Source organism: Epinephelus lanceolatus, chromosome 1, assembly GCF_041903045.1.
Source record: "Epinephelus lanceolatus isolate andai-2023 chromosome 1, ASM4190304v1, whole genome shotgun sequence".
Classification (NCBI taxonomy): domain Eukaryota; kingdom Metazoa; phylum Chordata; class Actinopteri; order Perciformes; family Serranidae; genus Epinephelus; species Epinephelus lanceolatus.
Window position 1 is genome coordinate 29413946 of NC_135734.1, and position 27379 is coordinate 29441324.

The following is a 27379-nucleotide window of genomic DNA, read 5'->3' on the forward strand; positions in this document are numbered from 1 at the left end:
GAAAATACTTAGTAGCAAATATAAGGTGTATTAATCCATTGCTGAAAATAGTCCCCAACAAATATACTATTTACTCCAGTTTATGCAAGGCTTCTGTTAAACTACAGTGTCCAGCTGTTTTAGGAAACTATTAAATATGTTTTTATATGTTTATATGTTTTATACGTTTTTATGCGTCTTATTTGCACCATGCTTTTGCTGCTGTAATGATGCAAATTTCCCCACTGTGGGACTAATAAAGAATTGTTATTGTATCATATCACATCGCATCGTATTGTATCGTATCATAGGGTATGGCATAGTATCATATAGGGATGTCCCGATCCGATATTCGGATCGGTATTGGCCGCCGATATTAGCAAAAAACGGGCATCGGCATCAGATCGGACTGCATGGAAAAATGCTGATCCAAGAACTCTGATCCAGTTTTTCACGGAGTCCGCTCCAGGTTTTCTGGCCAGCCCAGCACTCCGCAATTCAAGCAGTCCATTCCAGTGATCCGCTCCAGCTCTTACTATCAATCCACCAGGCCAGCATGCAGACGGCAGACACATGGAGGGTAGGAAGAGTAACGGTCAACTTAGTTAACTATTTGTTTTCTGCTCTGGTTTTTTGAGAGTGATATTTTTATTTGGTTTACACTCTTACTGTTTAAGTAAAGAGCACTGACGGCATTGTTTTGGGCACAGTTAGTGAAATTGGAGCCATGGATGGACTACAAAAACACTACTAAAATAACTGAAAAGGAAAGGCTGCATTGTTTGTTAAATGCCAACAATGTCTTGTGGTGTTAATCTTTTTTTTATTTATTAGGGGGGCCAAAGCACAAGTGTGTGGAACCTTGCTGCTATTTTAATTTCATTGTTAGACATTTTAAAGATTTCTTGTGTTGATTTATTTTCTATTTATTAAGGGGCCAAAGCAGCTAAAGCAAACCAGCTATATTTTTTTTATTTAATGTTAATGTTCAAATTTCAAGTTTGTTTATTTAACCCTGTTAACAATAAACAGGTCAGTTTCTCATACCAACTGTTGTGGATCATTCTAAATAACCCGATTAAGTAGTTGTTCTTGTTAGAGTAATATCGCTTGATCAAACCTTTTCTAACATGACTGACAACAAAATAAGTGAGCTTGGATCGGATTGGTATTGGTATCGGCCAAAACTCAAGGCTGTAATATCGGAATCGGATCAGAAGTGAAAAAGCTGGATCGGGACATCCCTAGTATCATATTGTATCGTATCGTATCATATCATATCACATCGCATCGTATCGTATCGCATCGTATCGCACCATATCGTATTGTATCGTATCATATGGCATGGTATCACATTGTATCGTATCGTATCATATCATATTGTGTGGTATTGTATCGCATCGCATCGTATTGTATCGTATCATAGGGTATGGCATAGTATCACATTGTATCGTATCATATCATATCATATCGCATTGTATTGCATCGTATCATATCGTATTGTATCGTATCGTATTGTAACATATATTGTATCACATCGTATCGTATTGTATCGCACCGTATCATATTGTATCGTATCATATGGTATGGTATCACATTGTATCGTATCCTCTTATCTTACCTCACCCTACCTTATCTTAAATATGAAACTATAGGATTTACATCTTCAGTAGGAAAGAATGGGTTTGTGACCATTCAAAAACATGCTGTTGGCTTTGGTCTTTTCATGGGATTTTTCTTAACCATAAAAAATGTTGAATAACAGCAACTATACAATTGAATGATTTTGAAAATTGTCTTTATTCTTAAGTCTTTATCCTTTATTTGGATCTCCATTAGCTGCCACCACTCTTCCTGGGCTCCTCACCCAACAAAGGAAACATAAAATATGACATGTGGCACATATAAAATATTTTAAAAAGACTGTGATCAAGACAAGTAAAAATCAAGAGGGAAAACTTAACATCAAAACATGTCAAATCACATTCCTTCCTTTTGTTCAGGTCGGTTGACATTGATGTTAATGTGTGTCTTTAGTGGCCCTTTAAAACTCTTAGTTTTTAAGTTCTAAGTTTCCCTTCACTGGCCCAGCACAGGCAGCTTGGAGCAGGGTGACTACACAGGAAGTGACTACTGGAGAGGGCATTTGTCATGTGCGGCCTGCTGTCCAAACAGCCCCTCTCGCTCTGCAGCTTAATCTAACCTCAACACCTCCACCAGCCCCCTAGAGATCTGAGCACCACAAACAGACACGGACACGCACACAGTCTGATTCAAGACGAGCTCAAAGACCTCACAGCAAGATTTACGCAAAGCATGATTACAATCAAATATTCTAATTCTTCCAGCAAATCACTGCCTATAAAATGTCTTTGATAAACCTGATTTATGACATTTCCCCCTCCTCCTGCGATAAATACATCCCTGAGGATGCATATTCTGCTCTGACTCAGTTCTTGATGACGAGAGTTCACAGCACGAGACACCTGATTTTTTTCAAACAACCCGGGGCTTATAACACGCTGCAGCGCTGAACAGGCCCAAACAACATGGCTTCTCAGATGCAGAAAAAAAAGGTCACACTGATTTAACTCTTTAAACTCTTGTCCTCAACAAACAGAAGGAAACCCGAGGAGGATCGGTCTCACTCGTCAGTGCTCAGTGATGCATGTGTGAGTGTGTCAACAGGCTCTCTGCTCGCAGGTTCGGAGGAAACACCTCAGCCTGCCATTAGCCTCTAAACAAACAAAGGGAGGCTGCTTATTGTGATTGTTTTTGTGTGCAGGGCTGTGTGCCATGTGTAGCCATGCATATGCAAAACTGTCTTTGTCTTAGCTGGACATACCTCTGCTTGAGCCTCTCTTCTTGCCCCACGTATAAGACAGCTGGTCCATAGAAGAGACCGCTGATGGTCAAGTTATATTTGTCCTGCACAAAGACATGATTTAGTTAAAGTTACCGTACAATATAACAAACACAACAATATAAAAAAGAGGGTAACGTATCATCTGCATGCATTATGCAGAGGTAATTTCTTCAAAGACAGTGGTCAGCAGATCTTCAGGTCGGACGATAACCTGTGGCCTAAAACATCGTCAGCAGCTCAGGAAGCTCTTCAGCGTCTCCACAAACAAACCAGGGAAACCCGGCCAGTTAAAGGTTAAACGAAACTTGGAGCAAATATGATCACTTGCCAGTTTATTTTCCCTTTGCTTCCTCAGAACGAATTTGGAATCAATACACCAAATGTTTGCTCAGGACAAGAATGTGCATGTGTAATGAAAGATGCTTAAAGTCATGTTCAAACATTTCTGTTGCAAGTGACCTAAATAAATATTGTAAGGACAATGCGCTGAGTACGCAAAAGCAACAGGACACGATTATACTGCATCACCTTTATAAGTACCTTGGAATATGTATCTTCTATAAATGTACACTGTATTCTGGGATATTATGGTGCACATTCACCAGTTTCTGATCAACTATAAGCTTCATGTAGCAGTCAGGAAAACAAACATTATGATGTTTGGGATGGTAGCAGCTTATCACTTGTTAGTGTAAAATACAGTGTATCACTTGCTGCTCTTGTCTTCCGTTACTGGTGATATGATAGAGAAACTGAGTTCACAAGACAGTTACCATGCAGCACTGTCAAAGCCAGGTTTGTCATTGTTGGTTCTGTTTCATTTGCTGAGATAAGTTAAAGATAAAACATGCAGGATGTACAGTCTCATAAAAAGTAATCTCTCGCAAGCTTCACTCATGACCCATTCTCACAGTGCGCCGGTGTATTTTTCTGCAGAGACTCTGCCCTCTGCCTGTGTTTTCTTATTTTCTCATTATTTTCTCTGTTCAGGACATTTATGGGTGTGTATCCCTACAGCGCACAGGTGAGGTCGGGGCTTTGTAAAAAGGTAGCAACCAGGTACCATTTAAGCAACAGGCATCCAAGAGACACAATGAAAAAAAAAAACAAATATAGCACGGCAAAACACCAAAGAGTGAATCTGGGGTTGCCTTTTACTTTAATTTTCACTGTTGAGTGTTTTTACAAAAAATAACCAACAATCCTGCAGTTTTTCTTTAACTGGTGCAGCAACCTGCAGGGCTGCTGTGGTAACTTGTCATGTGTCCAACATTTTGACTTAGACAGGACTGAATTGGAACAGTCCCGACACGTTTATCTCTGGACTTTGGCGAAATTTTGTGCAAAGCAGCATCTTAGTTTTTGAAGACACAAGATTTTATCTAGTTCTTTCAAATGATCTCAGCTTTCCCATCTTAGTTCATGAAATCTAGGTTGTATGAAAATAAGTAGAGGCCTTTAGTTAAGGAAAGGTTTGACATTTTGGAAAGACATTTATCTGCTTTCTTGTAGAGAGTTAGAGGATTGGTACCACTCTGATGTCTGTCATCTAAAAATGAAGCTACCACCAGCAGCTGGCTAACTCAACTTAGCACAAGAACTTGAAACGGGGAAACAAGCAGCTAGCTCAGCTCTGTCCAGAGGTAAATAAAAAAATATCCTCTGACCAGCGCTTCTAACGCCTGGTCCCAACAACCTCACACCGATGCTGAAATAGCTTGACTCTGTCGTTAGGTAACAGCTGAGCGATGCTAACAGTTAGCATTGTCACTGTGCATGTGCAGGCAGACTCTCACTAGTGTGTGTAGCACAACAAGCCTTTCGCTGGTTAAAAACAACAATGCATTTGGTCTTTGCAAATGAAAATGGTGTACATGTTTATTTGCATATACAACAGGGAAGTGAAATCTCATCACACGTTCACTCAAGACGTATGTGGAGACGCATTCTAATGCCAGGTGTGAACAGACACCATTTAACAGCTGCTGCTGCTGTGTTAGCTCATGCTAACCGGGCAGACGCTGAACTAAGCTGAAAGAATGTGGCCATATGCAGCGTGAACCACCTCTGAATGAGGTCTGAGCGATCCAATCTCAAGATGCATTTAAGATACATTCACGCCCGTACTTAGAGCTCTCAACTTGTGATCACCCAAGATAATACACGTCACAACTAAGAAAATGTAAAATATGTAAAATACTGTATATATCTATATCCTATATTATGGTCGTTTTCTTGCAGTAAAAACACATCAGCCTTGGGGAAAAGGTTGCACACATTGTTCAACCACTGGAATAAAGTTGATGGTTATACAACAGCATGAATTTCCAGGATGGTCGAACAGAGTCCTGAAGTTGTGAATGGAAGGTGTAAAGCGGTCAGTCATTTCAAACAATGGCCATTGTGTGCACTGGAGGAAGGTGAGCAGGTTTAGGGATAAGATACGCGTAAAGTATGCACTCAGTAGCACCGGGTGTGAAGAAAGTGTGTGTGAGGCTGTACCTTGATAAACTGGAACAGATCTCCCAAGGTCATTTCCTGCTGACCGCCGCGTCTGCCCTCAACAAGGAAGTCATCCCACAGGGTGTATTTCTTTCCTGCGACCTGCCGATAGACATGTCACACACACACACACACACACACACACACACAGTTGACAGATGAAGTACTTCTTGTTGTGAGGGATGTGTAGAAGATGTTTGGGTCCTATAAAAAGAGTCGTGGACACTCAGACAGACAAACAGACTGCATTTTTCATCACTGCGTTATAAAGCAGCTGAGAACAATCAGCAGCCCACTAAAGTTGCAGCGTGGACCTGAACAAGCCTCGATGAGGTCAAGAAGGTGCTTCCTCCTGTATGATGGAGTGACCGTCTGTCTTTTCCCAAGTTTCCATCTACAAGGCTTACTTGATTCTCAGTGTTATAATCAGTGACAAACATCCATGCATGCAGATGTGTCAGTGTAGTTTTGGGCAGATGATATTTGTGCAAATTGAGAAAAAGTTAAAACCTGCATCTGTGTGAATAAAAATGTGTTGCTCTGGGCGGTGAAATAACAACAGGAATTTTTCCAGACACCTTGCCAGATTGCACTTTAAGTGGCTGAAGTTTGAGCTTTGAGGGGTCGTTTTTGTTCTGAATTTCCTGTTTGAGTCATCTGTTCGGCCATTTAAACTGGGACTGACAGATTGTCTGTAATAGCAGCATTTATCTTCAGCCCTCTGTTACTGATAGGTTTACACTGTGTTGAAACAAATTCTCCAATTATCAAGTTAATGAGCAGGAAATTAATCGATGACCATTCTAATGATTGGACTGTGTATTAAACATCAATGCCATTTTTCTATTGACCAAAATATGTCCGCAGCGTTTGCACAAGAGCATCTAACTGTTTCATTATTTCAGTACTAGTACCCAAACTTAGCCAACATATCAGCTCTAATTTCAAAAAGTTTTTGAGTTTTATATGAGTTTAAAGACATGACTTTGGATATTTGGATGGACATTTGTGGGTTTTTTATATTTTATAGACTAAAGTTTATCAGAAAAATCTGCATAACATTAGCTGATAATGAAATAATCATTGTAGTTTTACATATTTGTATAAAAAATGTTATGTTATATATAATGTTAAGTGTTCTTTTACATTAAAGGTATAGGTCCCAGATGTTTGCTATTGTTTGACGTGGTCCCTAATCAATCTTTAAGGGTGTTTCCACATAGTCCTTTTTTAACAAACCAAACTCAGTTCCCTTAAAGTGCACCAAAAAGTGGGCCAACAGAAAAGGGACTCAGTTCTTTCTGTGTTCACACTATAGCCTATATATAATATATATTGATTTAGTTTTGGTTTTACTTTGATGTGGCATTGCAGAACAGTTATGAAGCTCCTCGCTTTCAGATGAACTTAAAATTGGAGGAAAACCTGAGTGTTTCTGTGCCTTTTGATGTATTCTACATTCCACATCTGGAGATGTGCAGTATCTTCTGTGGAGCAAACCATTCCTCGCCCTGCGTCCTTGCAAGTGTTACAGGCCGATGTGGTTTTGTCTGTTTTTTCAGGCGTCCCAGTGCAACAGCATGTGATTTAGAGGCCTAAATACAATGGTGTACAAGTGTGTTCACAATGCACAAGTTAAACGAACTGCACTGCAGACAAGAGTTCGCTTCAGAGGGGACTGAGTTCTGTGTTCACATGTGTGCAGAAAATGCTGATGCTCTGAGTCCACTTAGAGGGCTGAAAAGTACCAAGTGTGAAAACACCCTATGTTTGCCGTTTTCCATAGCGACATGTGAGAAAAAGTTTTCATTACAACTTCAAGGTAACACGACATGACTAACTGATTTACAAATGGTCATTTTGTGAGTGAGTTTGAGAGTCTAAATGAAGCTTAACAAACAGTCACACATTGAGAGAACTTCAAAAACTGCTGTCACACCCCTCATCATCTCACAAGATCAGATTTTAGGAAGCATGACTCAAAAGTAACGCGGTGGCCTCTAAATCACTATTCCTAAAGGATTGACTTTGACCTCGAAAGAAACACAAAGCACAAAGTCAAGACAGATTTGATTCAGACACCACGTGTTTACTATAAACAATCATAATTTGCACATGTAGGACTTTAGGAGAAAACATCACCTGACCTGCAGTGAGTCGGGATCCTCACATGCAGAAAAAACATGTCAGAATATGTCACAGAGGCAGACGACCCTGATCACACAGGCGCTGTCTGGTGGGAGAAATTGTGAAGATCAAAACTTGGCTTGAGATGTGAATACCAAAACTCCGGCTAAACCTGGGTCCAATTATCTCTGCTCCAGCAGCCAAGGGGAACTTTTCGACCAGCCCTCACAACTCCCACCACTTATGGGGTTTGGGGTTATGGAGACACACTCGAGGCATACTTCTGCTCAAGTCTGACGGGGTGTCTAGGTCCTTTGTCCCATTTTCAGACAAAGCACGTTTTGTTTGCAAGATGCACGTCGTAACCCTGGTCGTGTTAATGCTGAGTGAATTATCAGTGCAGCCTCCAACTTCCCATTTGCAGAACAGAACTTCAAGCTGAAATGCACATGCAGTACAAAAAATATTTCAAACAATCTTACAAATGCAAAGTCATTGTTGCACTTAAGAATTGACCTCCTTCGTTCAGTGGTGCCACGCCACATTTGTGCTTTTGTGTGCAGATGCTGATTTTACACAATGCTAAGCAGGCATGCAGGCTATTTTTACTCTCTCCACTCCCTTCCTCTTTCTCATATCTGTCGCACAACTCAGGCAGGAACCAAAAGCCGGTCCACTACCCCATCAGACCGTGTGTGTCCGTGAGTGACGTCAACTATTCAACACTATAGCAAGGGAGGAAAAAAATAAGCAAGAACACTGGAACCAAACTGGCTGCTGGAAACAATTACAAATGGTTTCCCACAAGCACCACTACAGTATCTTTTTGTCATGAAACCTCCGCCATAAAAACGAAAATGGCCCAATGAAACAGTTATTTCTGGGGAAGGAGACGGGATGGGAAGCAGAGAGTTATTGTTTTGCTCTTAGAGCAACACTGAACCAAATTACTGGTCTGCTTTACTGGGAGCCCACATGCAATTCTCTGCAGCTAATAATACATAGACACATCTTTATCCAATGTTATATTTTACTATAATACTTGATTCTGACTGGTTAATCACAGCTTTGTATGTTGAGTTTTTTCTGAATAGACTGGTGCTATAAACACAGTTCTGATCACAGACTTTGGAGAAAGTGTTAAAATATTTTTTAAATTCAATTTAGGGTAATGTAAGACCTACATCTCCGTGTTTGGGTTTATTTTGTAACAATGAATCACTCGATGTACATTCTGCAACCCAGTTGCCTGAAAAGGTTACATTACATTTGCCTGATATTATGTAGCGGATACACTGAAACTTTACTTTTCTTTACTTTTCATCAATGCTGTGGTTAACGTGTGGTTATGTTAAGGCCCAACTTGGTTATGGTTAGGAGAGGATAATGTTTGGGCTTAAAAAAGCCCAGCTGGAGAAGCTGTAATCTTGGTAAAATCAACAGCTTTTCATGGCACAATCCCAGCTGGAAATACAGCAATGTCTCAGTAAAAAACATCTGCTTTTTGTGGTACTTTACCACTAGGAAACAAAGTGTTTTTTGGTAAACAACAACCTCTTTTTGTGGCACTATCCCTAGTGGAAAAACTGCGATTGGACCGGTTGCAAATAAAAAGAGTTTGGTAGCTAAAAAGCTGCTGAAAACAAAGCAATAACTCACTGATAGCACCTAGTTTTGTTGTTTGTTGGTCTTCAATTGGTCGGCAGCTTGGCATGCATCTCGCCATTCACCAACCCCTTCAACTCCCGGTGACAAAGTCAACTTATATATTACGTCACTTCAGAAACGTTAATATGATGACACTTATAAAACGTACAAATGTAACATATTCGTGGTTTGCAGAAACGTACAACTCCAACATTTTGTTCTGCATTATCCATTACATAAACCACCTGCACTCAAAGCGGATACAACCATTTTGAAAAAGACCAATTAAAAGGGAGAGTTACAGAGTTCATATTACATAATATCATATAAGTCCATGCAATTAAGTTTGGCAAGGTTATCTTGAGGTTAGTGTAGCATTACTGTCTAAGAGGTCACCTGTCATGTTGACAACAGCGTGACTGACAAATCCCTGCCAAGTGTTACTTGGTTGCTCATCACAGCTGCACAAAATCAGCTTGGCCTTGGGGTTGGAGTGTCCATCTTGAAATGGCAGGCTGGAATTTTTAAGTGGGCTCAAGGTAAATGCATTTAAAATAAGTCTCTGGTGTGAATGGCAATGAATATTAGAAATGCTTAGAGCTGTATGGTCCCTTATTTGACGAATTGTTCAACCTCAGGAAAGCCTTTTTTACATATTTCATATCAGCTACTCATATGCTGTGTCCAGTGTGTGTCTGCAGATCCAGACGTCTGTTTGGACACAAAGCAGAGCTGCCACTCGGGATTCGGGTTGTTAAAATATACCGAGTTCCACTTCAGAGGATGAGGATGAGACAAACGGCCATGTCACAGGCCTGAGTGGATAAAGCCACACTGCTGAACATATAATGTAAGTTTATACTCTGTCTGATCTGTTGTTGGAGAGCAGCCAAATTTCTCATCTGCTGTCCACATACTGCAGTCTGTATAATAAATGGAGCTTTGAACTTCCCCCTAAAACATGACACAGCTGGTCTTTCCAAAACAATAAAGGAACACAATGACATTTCAAATGTTTAACTGCTTCTCATTTCACCACAGCACCCGTCATTGTTTCACTGACGCTGTAGATAATCACATGCACGTTGGTTGCATCAACGCAAGTCACAATGTGGAAACACCATTAACAAGAACACAGGCTGTTCTCATGCACTGTTTGTGTGTATACCTAAGAAAAGTGATGCACCACAATTTGTATATAACCCACAGAATCATGAGCTAGAAATGTGTGTGCAACCTATGTAATTGGGAAGGCTGCAATCACTTGACTATTGCAAAGACAGGAGTAAAGACGAAAGTAATATAAGAACTTAAAGTCAGTGTAAGGAGCCAGGTTGGGGCAGTGGATGGGTCAAGCAACACAGGACTTTCCCCCATAAGATCAGTGTCAGGAAACATGAAACCAAGTGAACTCAAAGTTATTTTAAGGTTTGTTGTCACCATGTTTCTTCTCCTAACCTTAACATAAGCCCCTTTTACACTGCCAGATGTTCTGTGAATGTTGGGCCGTTTTGCTGGCAAGCTGCAAGCGTTTAGACACACAGAGTCGGATTGGCGAGTTGATCCGAGGTGCCCAATTTTCCACCTCGTAGGGCAGTCATATTGGCGGAACCCTTTTAGTTTAAACAGACAGAGGTGGCCTTCCGCAACGGGAGGGGCTGTTGATGACCTGTGGGAGGAGCTGTTGATGACGCCGCTTGTGCGACCCACTGGCGGTGGATAAACAGGAAACAGCTGATAGCAGGATTAGCGAGCAGCTAGTACCAAGAGGGGAATGAGCAACTGGGGAGACAAAGAATTGCGCACCCTCCTTGTCCTCGCAAACGAAGATGCCATTAACCATCAAATGACGGAGACGGTGAAGGAAGGGCCAACTTATGAGAGAATCGCCGAAGGACTGACCAGCCGCAGCTTCCCTCGATGTATGTCGCTGTTTACGTCACACGCTGAGCTACACTTTTTGTTACTTGCTCATGCCCCCCATTGCCCCAAAAAAGGCGCATTCTGTATAAACAAAAGTAGGTAGGCGGCATTTTGCTGCACTCTCCGATTTTGTTTTTATACTGCCAATGCTGAAAAAAGACTGATTGGGCTTTCCTGCAAATTTGCACAATTCCTGTTTAAAAAGGGCTATAGTTACTTTACTTGCCGAAACCTAAAGGCACCCAACCATGTTTCTTTTCTTAAACCTAACCTCTGTAACTGTAGGTTAAGTATGCTACTTAACTTTACATAATAATTCGTTAGGTATCACTGTTGTGTCATGATGCGTCTTTCCCCTTTTTTCCTTATCTGTTTGTTTTGATTGAAAGCAAATCCTAAAATGCTTTACTCTCTTTGACAGAATCTACGTGGGTATTTTTTAAATGACACAAAATTCTTCCAAATTTCCCATCAGTGTTTGTGGCTTCTGCATTACTGAACATTACGCATGTTATAAATCATCTCTCCCTGTGTGGCCTGCTCAGATATGAAGTTCCCCTCACATCTGATGAACAGGACAAACTCTTGGCTGCTTCCTCTTGTTGACAGGAAGCCTGTTCAGCTTCCCTGCTCTTCCTGAAAAATCTGAGCGTAGACAGTAACAGCCTCCAGGAAAACATTATAATCTGATCATAAAGTAAGGCATGTATCCAATACACATCCTTTCATCCTTCCAACTTTCTGTTCCTAAAACAGTAAATCAGGAGCAGATATAAATAAACAGATGACTTAAAACACACAATAAATCACGATTGCTGTGCAAATTCAGAAAAACTAAAAAAGTTATAGTTTTTTATAAGGTGAGATGTGAAATCAATAACAGAGAGACCTCACTTTGATCAACTTTGATTAGATGGTTATAAAAAAAGGTGTTTTATATGTGTTTAAGAACTCCGAGAGGTTAAAAAAAACTTTATCCCATTATTCTGTTTGCAGCACTTCGTAGATTTATACTGAATTCCATCTGGCCCAAAGAACTTAAGTCAAAAATGACCTTTCGGCAGTAGCTGTGGAGCAATGTTCAATAATACCTACACTTTAACTTTACAGAATTACATGATCAAAAGGTCAGAAGGATCTGGCTTCATCAGAAAGTGTTATTTCCAGTGAGTCACAGTACAGTCTGAGAATCTCTGAGATGGCCTGAAACAAGAGTCGAACAAGCGTCACAGTCACAGTCTGGACCCTCAATCAAACAACTTATCAAGGGTGATAAAAATAGTACAAATCAGTATTATTTTTAGACTTGTGTTCTGGATCCTCCAGAATTAAGAGAACCTCTCTGCGGCAGTTTAACAGCACAGGACCTGATACACAATAAAATCTCTTATGATAACAAGTGGACCCAAAAATAGACTCCTCTGTCTGCAGATATACGTGAGGGCATGGGAATGTAGTGCAGCCAGAGGAAGTTCAGCCAAGTGAACCTGATAAGGAGGTACAATGAATCCAAGTCTGATTGTGATCCCCTTCAGGGAACACAAAAATGCTGGTCACTTTGCTCAGGTCACGGGATGTAGAGTATAATAATAATAATAATGTGAGTTTTTTTAATCTTGCCCTTTAAGACAATGGAGCGTTTTCGGAGGCAGGAAGCTGCGATCGGTAGGCAAACCTCCATAAGTCCTCCTCCCTGCAGTCTGACACAAGAAACAAGCACTGCCGAGGCACGCTCCTGCCTTCAGCTTCATTATCTGGACAGAATCCCAACAGTGGAAACGTTTTACAACCCGTTGTGGCTAGAGGCCTGCTTCTTCAAAGGCAACTCTTTTCCTTTGGAGGGCTTCAAAGTGAGCTTTACGAGAGGCAGATGGAGGATCTGTGTGGTCTTTTTAGATCATATTTTCATCTTAAGCTCCTTTAGCTTCTCTTAGATTTCATTTCGAAGACGACAAGGTAAATTTCACTGTGATCTCATGTCCTAGATTAGTCCTCGACGGAGCCTCAAAGTCGAGCAGCAGTTCGCTTCTGAACATATGGTAGTGCTGCTGCTGACTACTGTATATGTATACTGCAGCACAAGCAGGTATGCACCAAGGTTACTTCAGATGATAGTGGATAGTCAGTATTATTTAGAGCATGAATTTAAGCCTTTATTTGCTGGGGGGGGGATAATAAAAGATTCAAATTACTTAAAATAGTGTTAGTCTAATCATACATTTAAAGATGAGCTTGCATGTTAAAGTGTAAAATCAGATATGTTGTATGAGACACGTAGCTTTAGTCAAGACAACATCAAATGGAGTCTTTCATATTTCAAACAACCACTGCATTTACTGGAACCATAAATGGACAATCAATTTCCACTTCACCAATCCAGCATCAATACGCCTTCCTTTACGTCATACCTACAGTACAGAGCCAGCGGCGATGCACAGTCATACTGCTAGTGACATCACAACATCGATGGATGGAAGTTCACGGCTTTAAACGGTGTGCAACACCACTAAACTGTTCCTGGAAAATTAAAGTGAATCTGTGTGTGTATATGTGTGTGTGTGAACAGACTTTGCAGACTGGTCTGATGCATTGTCATTGTAGATAAGCATAAAGTGAGGCACCATGCAGCTATTTTTGTGTAAGATATTGCAGCTGAGAATGGAGCAGTAAAGCTGTTAAATCCCAACAAATAAAAACCTGGTTGAACAAAATGTTCTTTCCTCCAGTTGCTCAAGTTGTTACAAAGAGAGAGAACCTAAACCTGACTGTTTGATCAGTGTGTTTGTCTGAGCTAGTGCTCCAGTAAAACTGCTCATAACATTAAATTTCTTTGTGTAAATATTGAGTCCAGGATCATTTTCACTGAGCACACCAGTTTCTTGGATAATAATCAGTAGTTTTGGCTTCCAGATTGAAAAATAAACACGTTGTGCTTTTATCTAATGAGGAACTTCGCAGATTTTACACATCAAAGTCTGTTTACAGATCTTAGGGAGTACTGCTGCATTAAAAAGTTGTAGAAAGTCTTCTGAGGCTTCCCGGGGAGCTGTGTGAAGTCTGATAGAATGCCTCAAGTGATGTCACATAAATCAGCACTGGTTGGGGCTGAAGAAGTTAGAAAATCTGGAGGTGTGGAGTCAGAAAGAGGTGAGCGAACCAGATTTATATTGGCCGCTACTGGCATATTATACCTGAATGCAGGCGCCAGGTTTTGACAAGACATAAGAATGTGCACATCGATTTTGTCCTAACTGTGCACTCTTTTAACCACCAAAGACTACTTTAAAATAATGATAATACTGTATGTGTATCCTGTTTTGAAGCACACTTACCATAATCAGAAATAACGCTGAAGTGCAGTTTACCTTTGTCAACAGGAACATGTTTGTTTATGTTGTACAAAGTGACGACAGCACTGTCATGTAAAGTGTGTCCTTTGTCTTAACGGGACTGTCATCTGCTACCATGTCACTATTGATCACCACTCTCTGTGGACAGCAGTGAAGAAACAGATGGCTGAGACCTCCAGCATCTCCAGAGAATTGACAGGATGCCCGCCTTTCACACTGCTCAACACATCAAAATACATCAAAACAAGACAATAAACAGAATATATTAAGAATCGGCCTTAAAGATACTCTGTAATTCAGATCATAAACTGTATGTTTTCAAAGATGACTTCTGGATTTATTGGTCTAGGGTGGAGGAGGAGCAGCAGAGGCAGCTCAGCGGCCCACAGACACTTCTCAGGAGAGTGCCGAGTTTGACACACAGGGTAAAAGCAGCCCGTTCCTTTTGAAAGGCTCCCATTGACGTGTAAAACAGCAAACAGAATCTCAATGTGATTGTCTTTCAAATAAGAAGATAACAGCACTCTGCCCGACTGAAAATGACCCGGGGCAGCAGGACTGAGTCAATAAAATGCTCCTCTTACAAATGGGCCACTGACATGCTGGAGCCTGCAGAGACACTCAAACAACACTTCTGATAGACGGAGTCGCAGTTTTAAAGCAATTAATGATCATCGAAATGCTTCAACATGATGCATCTGATGGTCCCAACACAAGAGCAAGGATTATGGCTGCTCGTGCATCTTCCCAACATTTATATTACATGCAAGTTTCTTATAAAGTCCTTGCATTTTTTTTATCATAACAGAGTTCCTGTCAATTAAAATCTTGTATAATTGCATTTATATTGACAGTTACTGGATTCATTTCTGCACAAAACAGCAAAGAACCTTCATTTTCTTGTGTAGCCGGCCCCTCCAGGATGTTGTGATTGCAACTAATAATTCAAATTCAACCAGTCCCTGTGCAATTTCCTCTAATCATCACAACTTTTCCACCAAATGTGACCAATTATCAGAGTTTCCCGTGAAATTCAACACTCATAACAGTCCCCCGCAAAACGTCACCAAACTCCCCTGCCTGTTTCTGGTTGTGAAGATGCAGACATGTATGTAAATGTCACATATACCAACAATAAGTACTGCTAAAGACCGTGCAAGGCAACTCCTTAATGTTCTGCACAAAAGCAGGGGTACGCTGTTTAGCGCTGCACACAAGGTTGCACACAAACAAAAGTCATCGATTGACAAACACTTTCCTGCTACAAAACACACCTGGAGAATGGCTGAAATGTGTTGACAGTCAAGACAAATCACCACGACTGAGGCTGGTGCATCAGCCAGTGCTGAAAGAGTCAAGGTGAGTTAGATTAAATATGCCTGGTTAGTGGTAACAAAAGTGTAGTATGAATAACAAACTCAGAACAGTCGAGTTTTATTCTGATTGGAACAAGCTGCCCTCATTTTTTAAAAAAATAAATCATACCAAAATAAATAAAGAAAATTGGCATTTTTTACTTGTTCATAGAATTTTATTGCCCAAAAAACTTTGCAACATGTATCACATTTTTTAGAAAATCATTTTAGACCTCAACAAGCCCAAAAAGCCTGCAAAATCCTGCAGGGACGGTCCAGTATCCAAGTGCTAGTAAGCATGACCACTAGAGCACACACTGTTTACTACTGGTATGTAGTATGGAATTGGGACACAGCTTTTATTTCTGGAAATGTGTCACACAATGAGATCAATCCAGCAACCCACAGCTCTGAACATAAACTATGATCAGCGTGCCCTCTGTTGCTACAACCCAGCTTGTAGCATTGATTAAATGCTTTAGAAATCAAAGGTCACGCTCTTTGGTTACGTGCTGTAATGCGGTATGGAATGATGTAACTCTTCCATGTATCAGCCACTGGAGCAAATTATCGATATCTGTGCGTCAATATGATGTCCAGTCCTTGTCAGCAATTAATAAACTATAAGGTTTGGACACAAACTAATAAGACACATGAGACTTCTGTAACACTCTCAAGACATTGAAGACTTAATGGGGCAAATTACCCAGAGACAACAGAGGACGTATCGCTTACTTTAAGGTTTAACCCAGATTTAACTTCTGTACCCTGTGAAAAAGAGATACCACAATATAATAATACTACCTACCTAAAAGTCTTTTTGTTATACTTAAAATCAGTTCAGTGTAAAGCAACACCACACAAATTCCAGACTGAGCAGGATACATGAGAATCAAGAGACATCTTTTTCAGCCCCATTTCTGCACAAGCCTTGACACAACACACATGCATGGTGAGACAGTGTGAAGGGCTCGTGGAAAAAGTGGTGACTGCAACAATGATTACTACATTGTCCACAGAGAAGGTGACAACAAGGAGACGACCTTTGTTCCCATCGGCCTTAGGGTTGGGTACCAAACTTGGTACTTTAAGGGGTATTGTCAAAATTACATCGGAGCGACTAAGTACCAATTCACATTAAATCGATCAAATGCCAAATTTAGACACATAGAGCATATCTGGGCGAAAGCACTGCAAAGCGCCCTGAAACCAGGAAGCCAACTACGGCGCTTCATCGGCTTCTATGAGCAGAGCCAATTGCAATAAATTGAAATACATAGTGCTGGTTTATGAACTGGTTGGTGGTTTGGTTGGGTAGGTTGGTAAACACTTCTTGTTTTAATGAAGCACAGGTAATATCTACAATAAGAAATATTTTTTTGCCATACTAGAGGCATGGCTCAAGGGAAGGCATGTCAGTTGGTCCACCGCTTTGGTCCAGATTGAAATATCTCAACATCTGCGTTGGACTGGCACAAAATTTGGTGCAGACATTCATGGTACCCAGAGGATGAATTCGTATGACTTTGGTGGTCCTCTGACATTTCCTCTGGAGCCACCAGCAGGTTGACATTTATAGTTTTTAATGAAATGTCTCAACGACTTCTGGATGGATTGCCATGAAATTTAGTAGATATTCATGTCCCCCCTTAGTATGAACTGTAATCACTTTGCTAATCCCTTAGGTCTGCACACTTTGATGTTGCATAAGCCCAGTGCAGTGCTTCTTTTGCCTGTAAACGTGGGACATTATATCGCCAATTTTTAATTCCAAAAGCCAGCCTAAAGACAACTGAGCCTTCGCTGCCTGAGTCACTCAGCTTTGCCAAACAGACTGTTGCCAAATGGTGCAACTTCCTGTCTCATTCATTACAAAGGAAATTGAGGCAAAACCATTAATTTGCTTGTTAAGCATCAAATTAGCATACAATCCATGACAAATAGCCATTAGCAGCTATTAATAACCCTGCAGCCCCAGTCTGTGGATGTACATAAAGTGTTCCAAATCCTTTATGAGTGCATTCATGTGGCTTTAAGACCAGTAAAAACTTACTTTATTTCTATTTCCATTGCATAACCTGGACATGTGTATGTTATTAGTCAGTCCCTCATGTGCACTGCATACATAAGGGAGAACATACAGTCTGCATATAGATGGCATGCAGACAGACTGTCCTGCAATGCCACACATCAGAGGACACAATCTATGGGCCTTATGTTCCACATGTGACATTATTATTGCATACAGCGACCCAAGATGGAATCTTCAGTGTATATGTATGAGGTAATGGTGCCTGTGTTTTGGTAGAGTGAGTAAAGGAGGAAAAAGAGGGACATGACAGAGTGCCTTTAGAATTCAGAGTTAATGTCTAAATTTGTAAACTCGCACAGTAACTTCAATATAATGTCACTAATGAGAAACCTGCAGCCCATCTCCTGCTAGCACTGGTGCTTTAATGAGAGAATAATGACGCACGAGGACAGAGACCTCTAATAACTTTCATATGGTGCTTCGAAAAAAGTGGTGAGAAACATGGCAAATACCGGGGCCAACAATGGATGAGAGATAAATGGAAAGATGGAAAGATATGTCATCGGCCCATAGTTAGACCCAAAGTTATTGCTGAGGAAAATTGGATCCTCTACTATCCAAACTGGAAGGAAAATAGATAAATAAGCTCCTTCCAGCTATATTTGAAAGTCACATGTGAGAATCAAATTAAAGGCATAATCATTTTCATCTGCTTTTAGGTTTATTTAACATTCCACTGAATCTACCAGATGAGACACGTGCTCAACACCGCAGACGAACAAAATGAAGTTATTATCACAGCACACAGCTGAGGTATCATAACCGACCCAATGTCAACATTTAAGGCTCTTTTCTAATGCTATTTAAACAGACAAGTATAAAAACTGACGTTTAGAACATGCCTCACAAAGCCGGCTTTATTATCTCTCCCTGCAGGAAAAATAGACAAACCCACAGCAGGAGTAATGAGCTCTCATATTAAACCTTGAATTTACGTGATCAAAATCTGCTTCAGATATTTGTGAAGGTTGTAAAAATAATTTCTGTGGTACATTTTAGGTGAAAACATCCTGTCAGTGTGGACCGAATGACTGCTTGTTGACTGAATCCTGTCCGCTTTAGTTACTGTTGCTATGCCTGTTTGACTTTCTGTTCTCACATTAAAAATATTGAGTTTCCAGTGATAACAGCAGCAGAATCACCACTCACAATTTGCAGTAATTTAGTGGCCAGGTAGCAAATTAGTTCAATTTGCAAATGAGCAGGCCTCTCATCTCTAGCGGGCAACCGTCATTTGCCAGCTGAAATGAGAAGTGTTGCTAGCAGATTTTTTCAGCTAATTAGTCAGACATGCTAATATCTGCAGCTCACTTTAGACAGTGTTTAGTCTGTTCCTTTTATTTTTGGCTTTGGTAAGGCTTATAAAGAAGAAATCCAAAGCTATAAACACTTTTGCTTTTACTCTCATTTTCCATGGATTTAAAGTTAAAATCTTAGACTTTTTCCATGTACTTACTTCTCTCAAATATGGTCTTTAACTAAATATAAATGTGTTTTTTCAAGATAAAACTGCACATTTTTGAGAGGTCTTTTATCGTGACTAGCCCAAGGCACACCTGTGTAGTAATCAGGCTGTTTAATCAGCATCTTGATATGTCACACTTGTCAGGTGGATGGATTATCTTGGAAAAGGAGATGTGCTCACTACACAGAGTTTAACAAATCTGCGACAAGAATCTGAGAAAAAGATGTCTTTTATGTGCATAAAAAAGTCTGAGATCTTTCATTTAAAAACAAAAGTCCATTCAACCATCCATTCTTAAGTGCTTATCAGAAGCCAGGTCGCGGGGGCAGCAGGCTGAGCAAAGTATTCCAGATGTCCCTCTCCCCAGCAACGCTTTCCAGCTCCTGCTGGCAGACCCCAAGGAGTTCCCAGGCCAGACGAGATATGTAATTCCACATGTTCTGGGTCTGCCCCGGGACCTCCTACCTGTGGGACAGGCCCGTAACATCTCCAATGGGAGGCACCCAGGAGGATCCTGATAAGATGCCCGAACCACCTCAGCTGACCCCTTGTGACGTCTAAGCTCCTTACCCTATCTCTAAGGCTGAGCCCAGACACCTTTCTGAGGAAACTCATTTTGGCCGCACAAAAGGGTTGCATTTAAATTCTTGTTCAGCGTATATTTACTATTCACTCTCTTAAACTGTGAATACTTTATTCAAGGTAACAGTAATCTTGTATGGACTGCTCCAGAGGGGTTAGAGGTCAGGGCCGACTGCAGGGTAGTGCCTCTGAAGCAGGTTGGGATTCTCTGCCTTGCTCAAGGACCCTTCAGAATGTGGCCTCATTGACTACATTTACATGCACACTAATATTCCACTATTATTAAGAATGTGACAGTATCCTGACTTTGATGCAGGTCATATAAACAGCATATTCCATTTGGATATTTCAAATGTAGCATTTTCCAATTAAGACATGTGGGATATGCTGATATTATTCTGGTTTTAGGAGCTTCCTTTGGACATGTAGACAGCACATTTGGAACATGCATCTCAGTTGAGGTTTTTACTGCAGTTTGCGACACATGACCTCTTGCCTGTTTACAGTCAGCTCTGTGCTTTGTCAAGGATGCATTGGACAGAAACCAGCAGTTTGCAAGGCTGGGGTAGAGATGTATGGCCAAAAGAAAAGGGTACATTTCTGGTCAGAAGAAGAAACAAACCTACTTTACACCAACCTTTTAAAGAATGTGGTTGAAGGAACGAAAGATGGAGGCTGAGTTTGCACCAGTCTGCCACCAGTGGAAAACTGGCAAAAAAAATGTAAAAAAGAAAACTGGCACAAGTGGCTCCAGGTGTTGCACTTTCTCATATTTTGACATGATAAACAACATGTAAGGGCACATTAAACAGAGTGTGCATGGATGATTTTAAATGGTAATATTACTGGAATATTCATTTTCATTAGACATGTAAACAGTTTAGTATGAATCTTGTCTTGTCTGGAACAAGGGCAAAAAAAAATGAGTATTTTGTGCATGTAAACACAGTCGGTGTCAATACTGAGGCTTCATCCCTGATTTTGCTAGCTGAACGGTGAGCAGTCTGTCTAACCAAAAAGCCATCCTGTTCTTGTGTTTGTCATAAAAGACTCTGACCTGTGGCTTATATGCATGAGATGAGGAGATGAGGACATATGGTTTGGGATGATTTGAGCTGCTAACTACCACACGCCACTGGCTTCTTAATTTGGCTTAATAGGGAGCATGCACGCTGAGTTTATGAGCTGTGCCACTTATGCGACTAATAAATTATCTGGATAGCTATGAGCTTTCTTTTTTTTTTTTTTTAAAGATATTTTTTGGGGCATTTTTTAGCCTTTATTTGATAGGACAGTTAAGTGTGAAAGGGGGAGAGAGAGGGGATGACATGCAGCAAAGGGCCACAGGCTGGAGTCGAACCTGGGCCGCTGCAGCAACAGCCTTGTACGTGGGGCACCTGCTCTACCACTAAGCCACCGATGCCCCAGCTATGAGCTTTCTTTAAATGATCTTTGGATGATGTCTGTCTGTGCCTATGTCTACACAAATAAACAACACTGTACAGATGTAACATTGTTTTGATGACACAAATGGGAAGCTAATGATCTGTGGGGAACTAAAGAACAACAGCGATGGAACAACAGATGACTTAAAAACATATGGCCAACCACACAATAACACCGACAACAAAAAACCTGGAGGACAACAGAAGGCACAAGCCATCTATGTTGATCACAGATTACTCATTATCCCGAGAGCACTATTCATGTCCGGGTCTTAAGTTACACACTGCACAATGCCGCTCCACGCCGGAGCTCCCAAAGGAATACCAAGGGCCTTGGATCATGTTCACCCTGTTCCTTTACTGGCACAGTCCAAGGCGGCCAACACAGATTTAACCACATGAGAGGTAAATCTCCCCCTGTGTTGTTCTCTTTCTCTCTTTAAAGCCAGTCCCTGTTATTTGTGTGACAGATGTGCAACCTTCAATTATGTAAGTGCTCCAATCTCAAATAAAGTCACTGGTTTTACCTTCTACATGTAAAACAATATACAACCTTCCTGGATATTCAGCAAAACATTCTTATTTCTGTTCGACTTCTCAGTGCGCATCAAACAAGACTTGAAGTTGGCTTTTTTGCTGAGCAAGTCGTGAAGGAACGGTTATTAGAAACAGAGGCCAGAGCAGATGAACACAATTCCCAGCCTCCTCCTGCTGCTCTACAGACCATACAGCAAGATCACGTAGTGCTCACTGGGAAATCTGGTTTCAATACACCGCTTCCTGTGAAGGCAGGAAATAGCCGTCATTTCTGCAGGCAATTAACAAAGAACCAGTGTGAGCATCGGCCTTGCAGCAGCTTCCCTGAGATCAGGAGCCTTGCCTCCAACACTGCCAATTCAATTAGAAACCAAAAGGGCAAAACTGGGGAAGAGGGGCACCGAGGGAGCGTGAAAGGGCACCATGTTAAGACGAGAGTGTGGAGGATGTGTGCACAGACATGGAAGAGGGAGTATTTCCATGGCACGCAACCAGCAGGCAGCCGAGCAGACAAGTAAAGACAGCATACACTGGTACAGAGAGTTGGGCAAGCTGCTGGAGGGGTTAAGGATGGAGCTATTTAATACCCGGCTGAGACACGTCCTCCTCTGTCCTGGCCTCGGGTGTGTTTCACTTCACATGTTTTACTGAGGCTGCAGCTCAGTTACAGCTGCAGGAGCACAACACTCATTAATCTTTGTTGCACTTGAAATATCCTCTGGTGTCTTGTGAGGTTTTGTTTTCTGCAATAACAAGGCATGCACTGTCTGCACTGTCTCTGACCGTGGAGCCCCTTTCAACTACGTACTGTTATTTTACAACCAGCAACAAAGAGCGCATTTCAAGCAGTATTCGTTTCTCTTTTATTGCCCACTTGCGGGTAACACAACAAGCTACTTTGAACTTATTTCTGACCACCTAATGACTGTAAGTCAAATATTTACTCTGCGTTAAGCTCTGGTGTGGTTTCCATCAAACTCTGGAGGGCAATATCTGGCTCCTTACAGTAGTTCACAGGCTAGTCTATAGCTTTGTCTATCTGCTATTTGATGCATACAGCTGGTTTATCACTCAGTTTATTTCTATGGCAAACAGCTGTGTGCTGCTGCTGGAAATGGGGTCGATGAGAACAGCAAGATAACCGATAATAGGTAGTTACAAGCATTAAAGACTAAAGACATTATCGCTACATTTCAACCGCGTGGTACAACACGACTCTGCTCAACTTGTTTTATTTGGTTTTCCATTAACAAAGTTGTGGATGATACCTGGTGCTTTTTTTGGTAACACCTCAAGGTTGCGAGCGAGAGTAGCCGATATTAGAGGGTGAAGTTAAAACACTGCAATGCCACTGTTTGGTAAAAGAGAATCATCACTTGTGTGACAAACTAGCCATTTTTAAATAGCCAAGCTACCGTCAAAGCAATTTTTTTATTCACTAAATCCAGATTTTGGATGGCAAAAAAAAATGGCAGCCCGAAAAGCTATGCCACACAATTGTCAAAGTGCGGACTCTCTTGTGTTTGGTTGTCAATGAAAGGAATCAGTACGTGTTACGTTGAGGGTGATGAAACGGCAGTTTCACTACACTGAGGGGTACTGTCTGCAGTAGAAAATGAAACCGAGAAAAGGGACTGGTACCAACAGTCAGTGAGTCCAGTCCAATCTCGTCAAACCATGCAGAAAAATCCAGCCTAAAAAACTGTGTAAAGCTTAGAGGAATTGCTGAGTCAGGTGATCATTCTCTGTACAGCCTGGTTGCAGTCCCAGGGTGTCAAAAAAACATTGCTTGGGCAGCAGCCCTCAGTCAGTACGTTTACATACATGCAGTAGTCGAGCTAAGCTCATAGCTCAGCTAATCAGTCAAGTCATATTTGTCTGAGTATACATGCAGAAGGGAAAATCGAACTTCTGACCAGGTACGTCTGACTCTGCCTCCAAAAGCCTCGATAGGCAGCGCTGTATCCTTTTTAACACAGTGTGTATCGAACTTGTTCTGGTTCTAGTTCAGAAACTTTTTTAAAATAAACCAGCGTTTCACATTTTCCTACCACCCATTAACTTCAAAATGTTTAGCTCCTTTAGCTGTCGGAGCATGAATGTAGTTTCCTCGTCCGTCCAGAAGTACGTCTTCTACTTCTCGGCTGCATGGTGTTTGTTTGTTTGTTTTTCCGGGAATTACTGCATTGCTGCTACGTCATCTCCTTCTTCTTCCGGGTGAAAGCCTACGAAAGAAAAAGTGGTGCGTGCCCAGATGGCCAAGTCCGATTCCAGTTGGACTAAGTGGATCGAATTATCTAGGTGTGTTAGTAGAGCTACGGATAGTCCAATTTCAGTAGGACTAAGCTGTTGACATGCATTTAAAAGTCTGGTACTGACTAAGCCAAGAATTCGATTTTCTCAAGCTGCATGTAAACGCACTGAGTGTCAGATTTGGACGCTCAATGCAACCTTCAGTGTCTGTATGATACGCAGTGAGCTTTCAACCAACTCCAATATTAATCTATTTGCATCATTATTAGATGTTCAGAGGAAAGTATGTAGTATCAAGAGTAAAAGTCCACTTAGGGCAGGTGGGAGGTGGATGGTTCCAACATGCACAAGACAAAGGATCCAGGAGGCCGGTGTTTGTCTCCTGCATAAAACTAAAAGTCGTAGATAATTTACATCAACTACGATCTTTTCCTAACCCTAAGCAAGCAGATTTGTTGCCTTAGTCTTAGCGCAGACTCCCTTTGTCAAGATACAGCGCACTGGTGCTTGGCGGAAGCGCTTGGGCATTTTAATGACGCCAGGAGCCTCTGCTCAAGCGACAAAATGTGACAAGAAGGAGATCTGTGGTTTTGTCATCACAAGCAGCTCCTTTCAAATTACAGATTAATTTTAGTCTGTCATGCAGTTGATTTATATGAGTTGGAAAGATTCAAGTGTCCATTCAATCTTCTAAATACAATGACAAATAGGGTGCTGACAGCAGAGCAGGATCTTCTAACTTATACGCTGTAGCTTTAAAAATGTGGCAGCAACATCTGAGCCAAGCAAGACCAAGCTCTTCACGGATACATGAGGATGTCTAATGCAGATTTTGTGCTAACATTTCATTTGAGTGATATCCATCTCTGTGAGCTTGCAAGACTTGCAGCTCCTTTAATGGCCTGTGCCCTGGACCCCCCGACTGAAAAACATAAACACACGGAGGAAAACGATACTAAAGACTGGCAGTGTTGAGCAGACAAGGACAGCCTCCCACTTGTTTACATTTTTCCACCTCCATAACAGCAGCGGGGGAAGGCCGGAGAGAACTTCCTATTTTGGGAAACAGCCGCTTTAAAGCAACAATTTCTGGAAAAGGGTTAGCATGGTGGGAGAGGGAGCAGTAATCTATTTTAGTTAAAGAGTCTGTGAGTAAAACAGTGATGTGTGGACAGAGTGGTACACAGCCACATCTAAAACACCTCTTCCAAAAGCCTTCAATCACAACAACCCTGGGACAAACATATTGTTTTCCTCTTCGGAGTTGTGATAATCCAGGTTACTTTACGACGACCGCCAAACATCTGGCAACGTTGCGATGAGGTGGTTAAAATACACTGGGTGGGCCACCAGTACTACCAGTAAGATGTGAGTGTTGTTACCTGATATTAATGAACTGAGACTGATCTCATGAGGGGAGAGGTTTAAGTCATGGCAAAAGTAAGCTGAGCTCTTGATGCTGCATGTCTGATCGGTGATATTTCACAGCTGCACGTCTGCGGTTGCTTCAAAGGCCGCCTAATAAAACTCTCTAATCTGAGACAGATTAGTAAAATAAGAGAATATTAATAGGTATGCTGTCTTTATTTCTGCTTTAATTGCTGTGGGCTAATATCTGCTATTGTGACTAAGCATCCTCCACTTCCATTTACACGTCTAAGTAGAGAACAAAAGAAGTTTGCAGGGCACAAACATTTATCAAGAATCACAAGCAGGGCTTTTTTATGGTTCCTCAACATGATGTTATCCTGTTATGTGATGAGATAACAACTAGACACGAGTCAGATGCAAGGAACTTTGGATTAAAGGAAAAGATGCGTGTTTAACATAAATGCATAACATAAACATGTTTCATAAGGATCTTGTAAATCTGTTCAGTAATGAGCGGTACATTTCACACTTGTGTAAATGTACTTGTTAGTGCTATTTGGTGGACAAGCTATGTGTTCACAACACTGTTTCTAAATTATTTCACTTTGGCATCTCAACACTGCATTTTTTGTTACGCATAGGGCAATATATATGCAGATACCAATATACATGTGATAAGATATAATCCGATAATGTTGGCTTGGCATTTAAGGGTCAGACTCTAGTTTGAAATTGATAATCAAGATATTTATTGTAATACACTGTTATATTTTCAGTGATCAAAGAACTGATTACATTTGACACTTAAGTTTTTGCTGTGTAGGGCTGCAACGATTAGTCGACTAATCAATGACTAATCGACTATCAAAATAATCAGTGACTATTTTAGTAGTCAACTAATCGGTTTTCATAGAGAAGTACTATAAAAGTACCCCAAAATACTCTTATTGCAGCTTCTTACATTCAAATATTGGCAGCTTTACACACTCTCCCATGACGGTGAAGTAAAACCCTTTGGTGTGAGTACGAAACAAGACATTAGATGACATAATTTTGGGGTTTGGGAGAGACAGACAGACATTTTTTAACATTTTAACACATTTTTTGATAAAATGATTAGTCGACTAATCGAAGAAATAATCGACAAATTTGTCGACAATGAAAATTGTTGCAGCCCTATTGCTATGTGTCTTCAGAATTTAAGAGCCGTTATCTATGTGGATGACACAAGATGGATAGTTCTGGTCCTTGATTATGATCGGCTGAGCCGCGTTCAATCACACACACAGCTGTGACAGCATTACAAAAGCATTGCTGTGCCAATTAACCATTGTTTCAACAACTCAGATTTTGTTATGAATTCTTATTTACATACTGGGTGGGCTAAGCGTTGATGAGTGGTTGAAAGTAATGGACAAGATAGAGGAAGAAGATAAAAAGGAGAAAAGCTAAAGCTAGAAAAGTCAAGAAATGAAGTTGGGACCTTTAAACAGACTGTGTGGTCAGGTTACTGTTTTCAGACGTGGGGTGCCGAGAACAATCTGGCCGTTGATTTTACAACTATCACCAAAATGGCGCTCAGTCAGTTTTATGCCACTTTGAAAAACAGAAAAGGTGAACCCTATGGTCGGCCTACATGCTGGGCTTAACTGAAAAGAAGATCCTGAGTTTATCACTAGCAGCAACATTTTTGTTGGAGTAGTGAGGAAAACTGAAAAGAGGGTCACGACAAAACATCCCAACAGCGAGTGTCGATGGAGGTAGACTTTCAGAAAATCAAGCACACTGCTCGACATCACTTCTATCAACCCCCCAGAGCTGCTCTAAAATCACTGTAAACCAAATCCTCTCATGACTTATTGCTTATATATGCTACATAGAAAAG

The 27379-nt window shown here is 41.0% G+C and overlaps 1 protein-coding gene across 1 annotated transcript in view; it reads right to left on the reverse strand.

Moving 5' to 3' along the window:
- uba7 (ubiquitin-like modifier activating enzyme 7) overlaps nt 1-27379 on the reverse strand; it is a 51736-nt gene that overhangs the window by 1485 nt on the left and 22872 nt on the right. The window contains exons 22-23 of the mRNA XM_033625881.2: nt 5348-5449; nt 2825-2907 (exon numbers count right to left, since the gene is read on the reverse strand). Of these exons, the coding sequence (XP_033481772.2) occupies nt 2825-2907; nt 5348-5449 (185 nt within the window). The remainder of the gene's footprint in view (nt 1-2824; nt 2908-5347; nt 5450-27379) is intronic.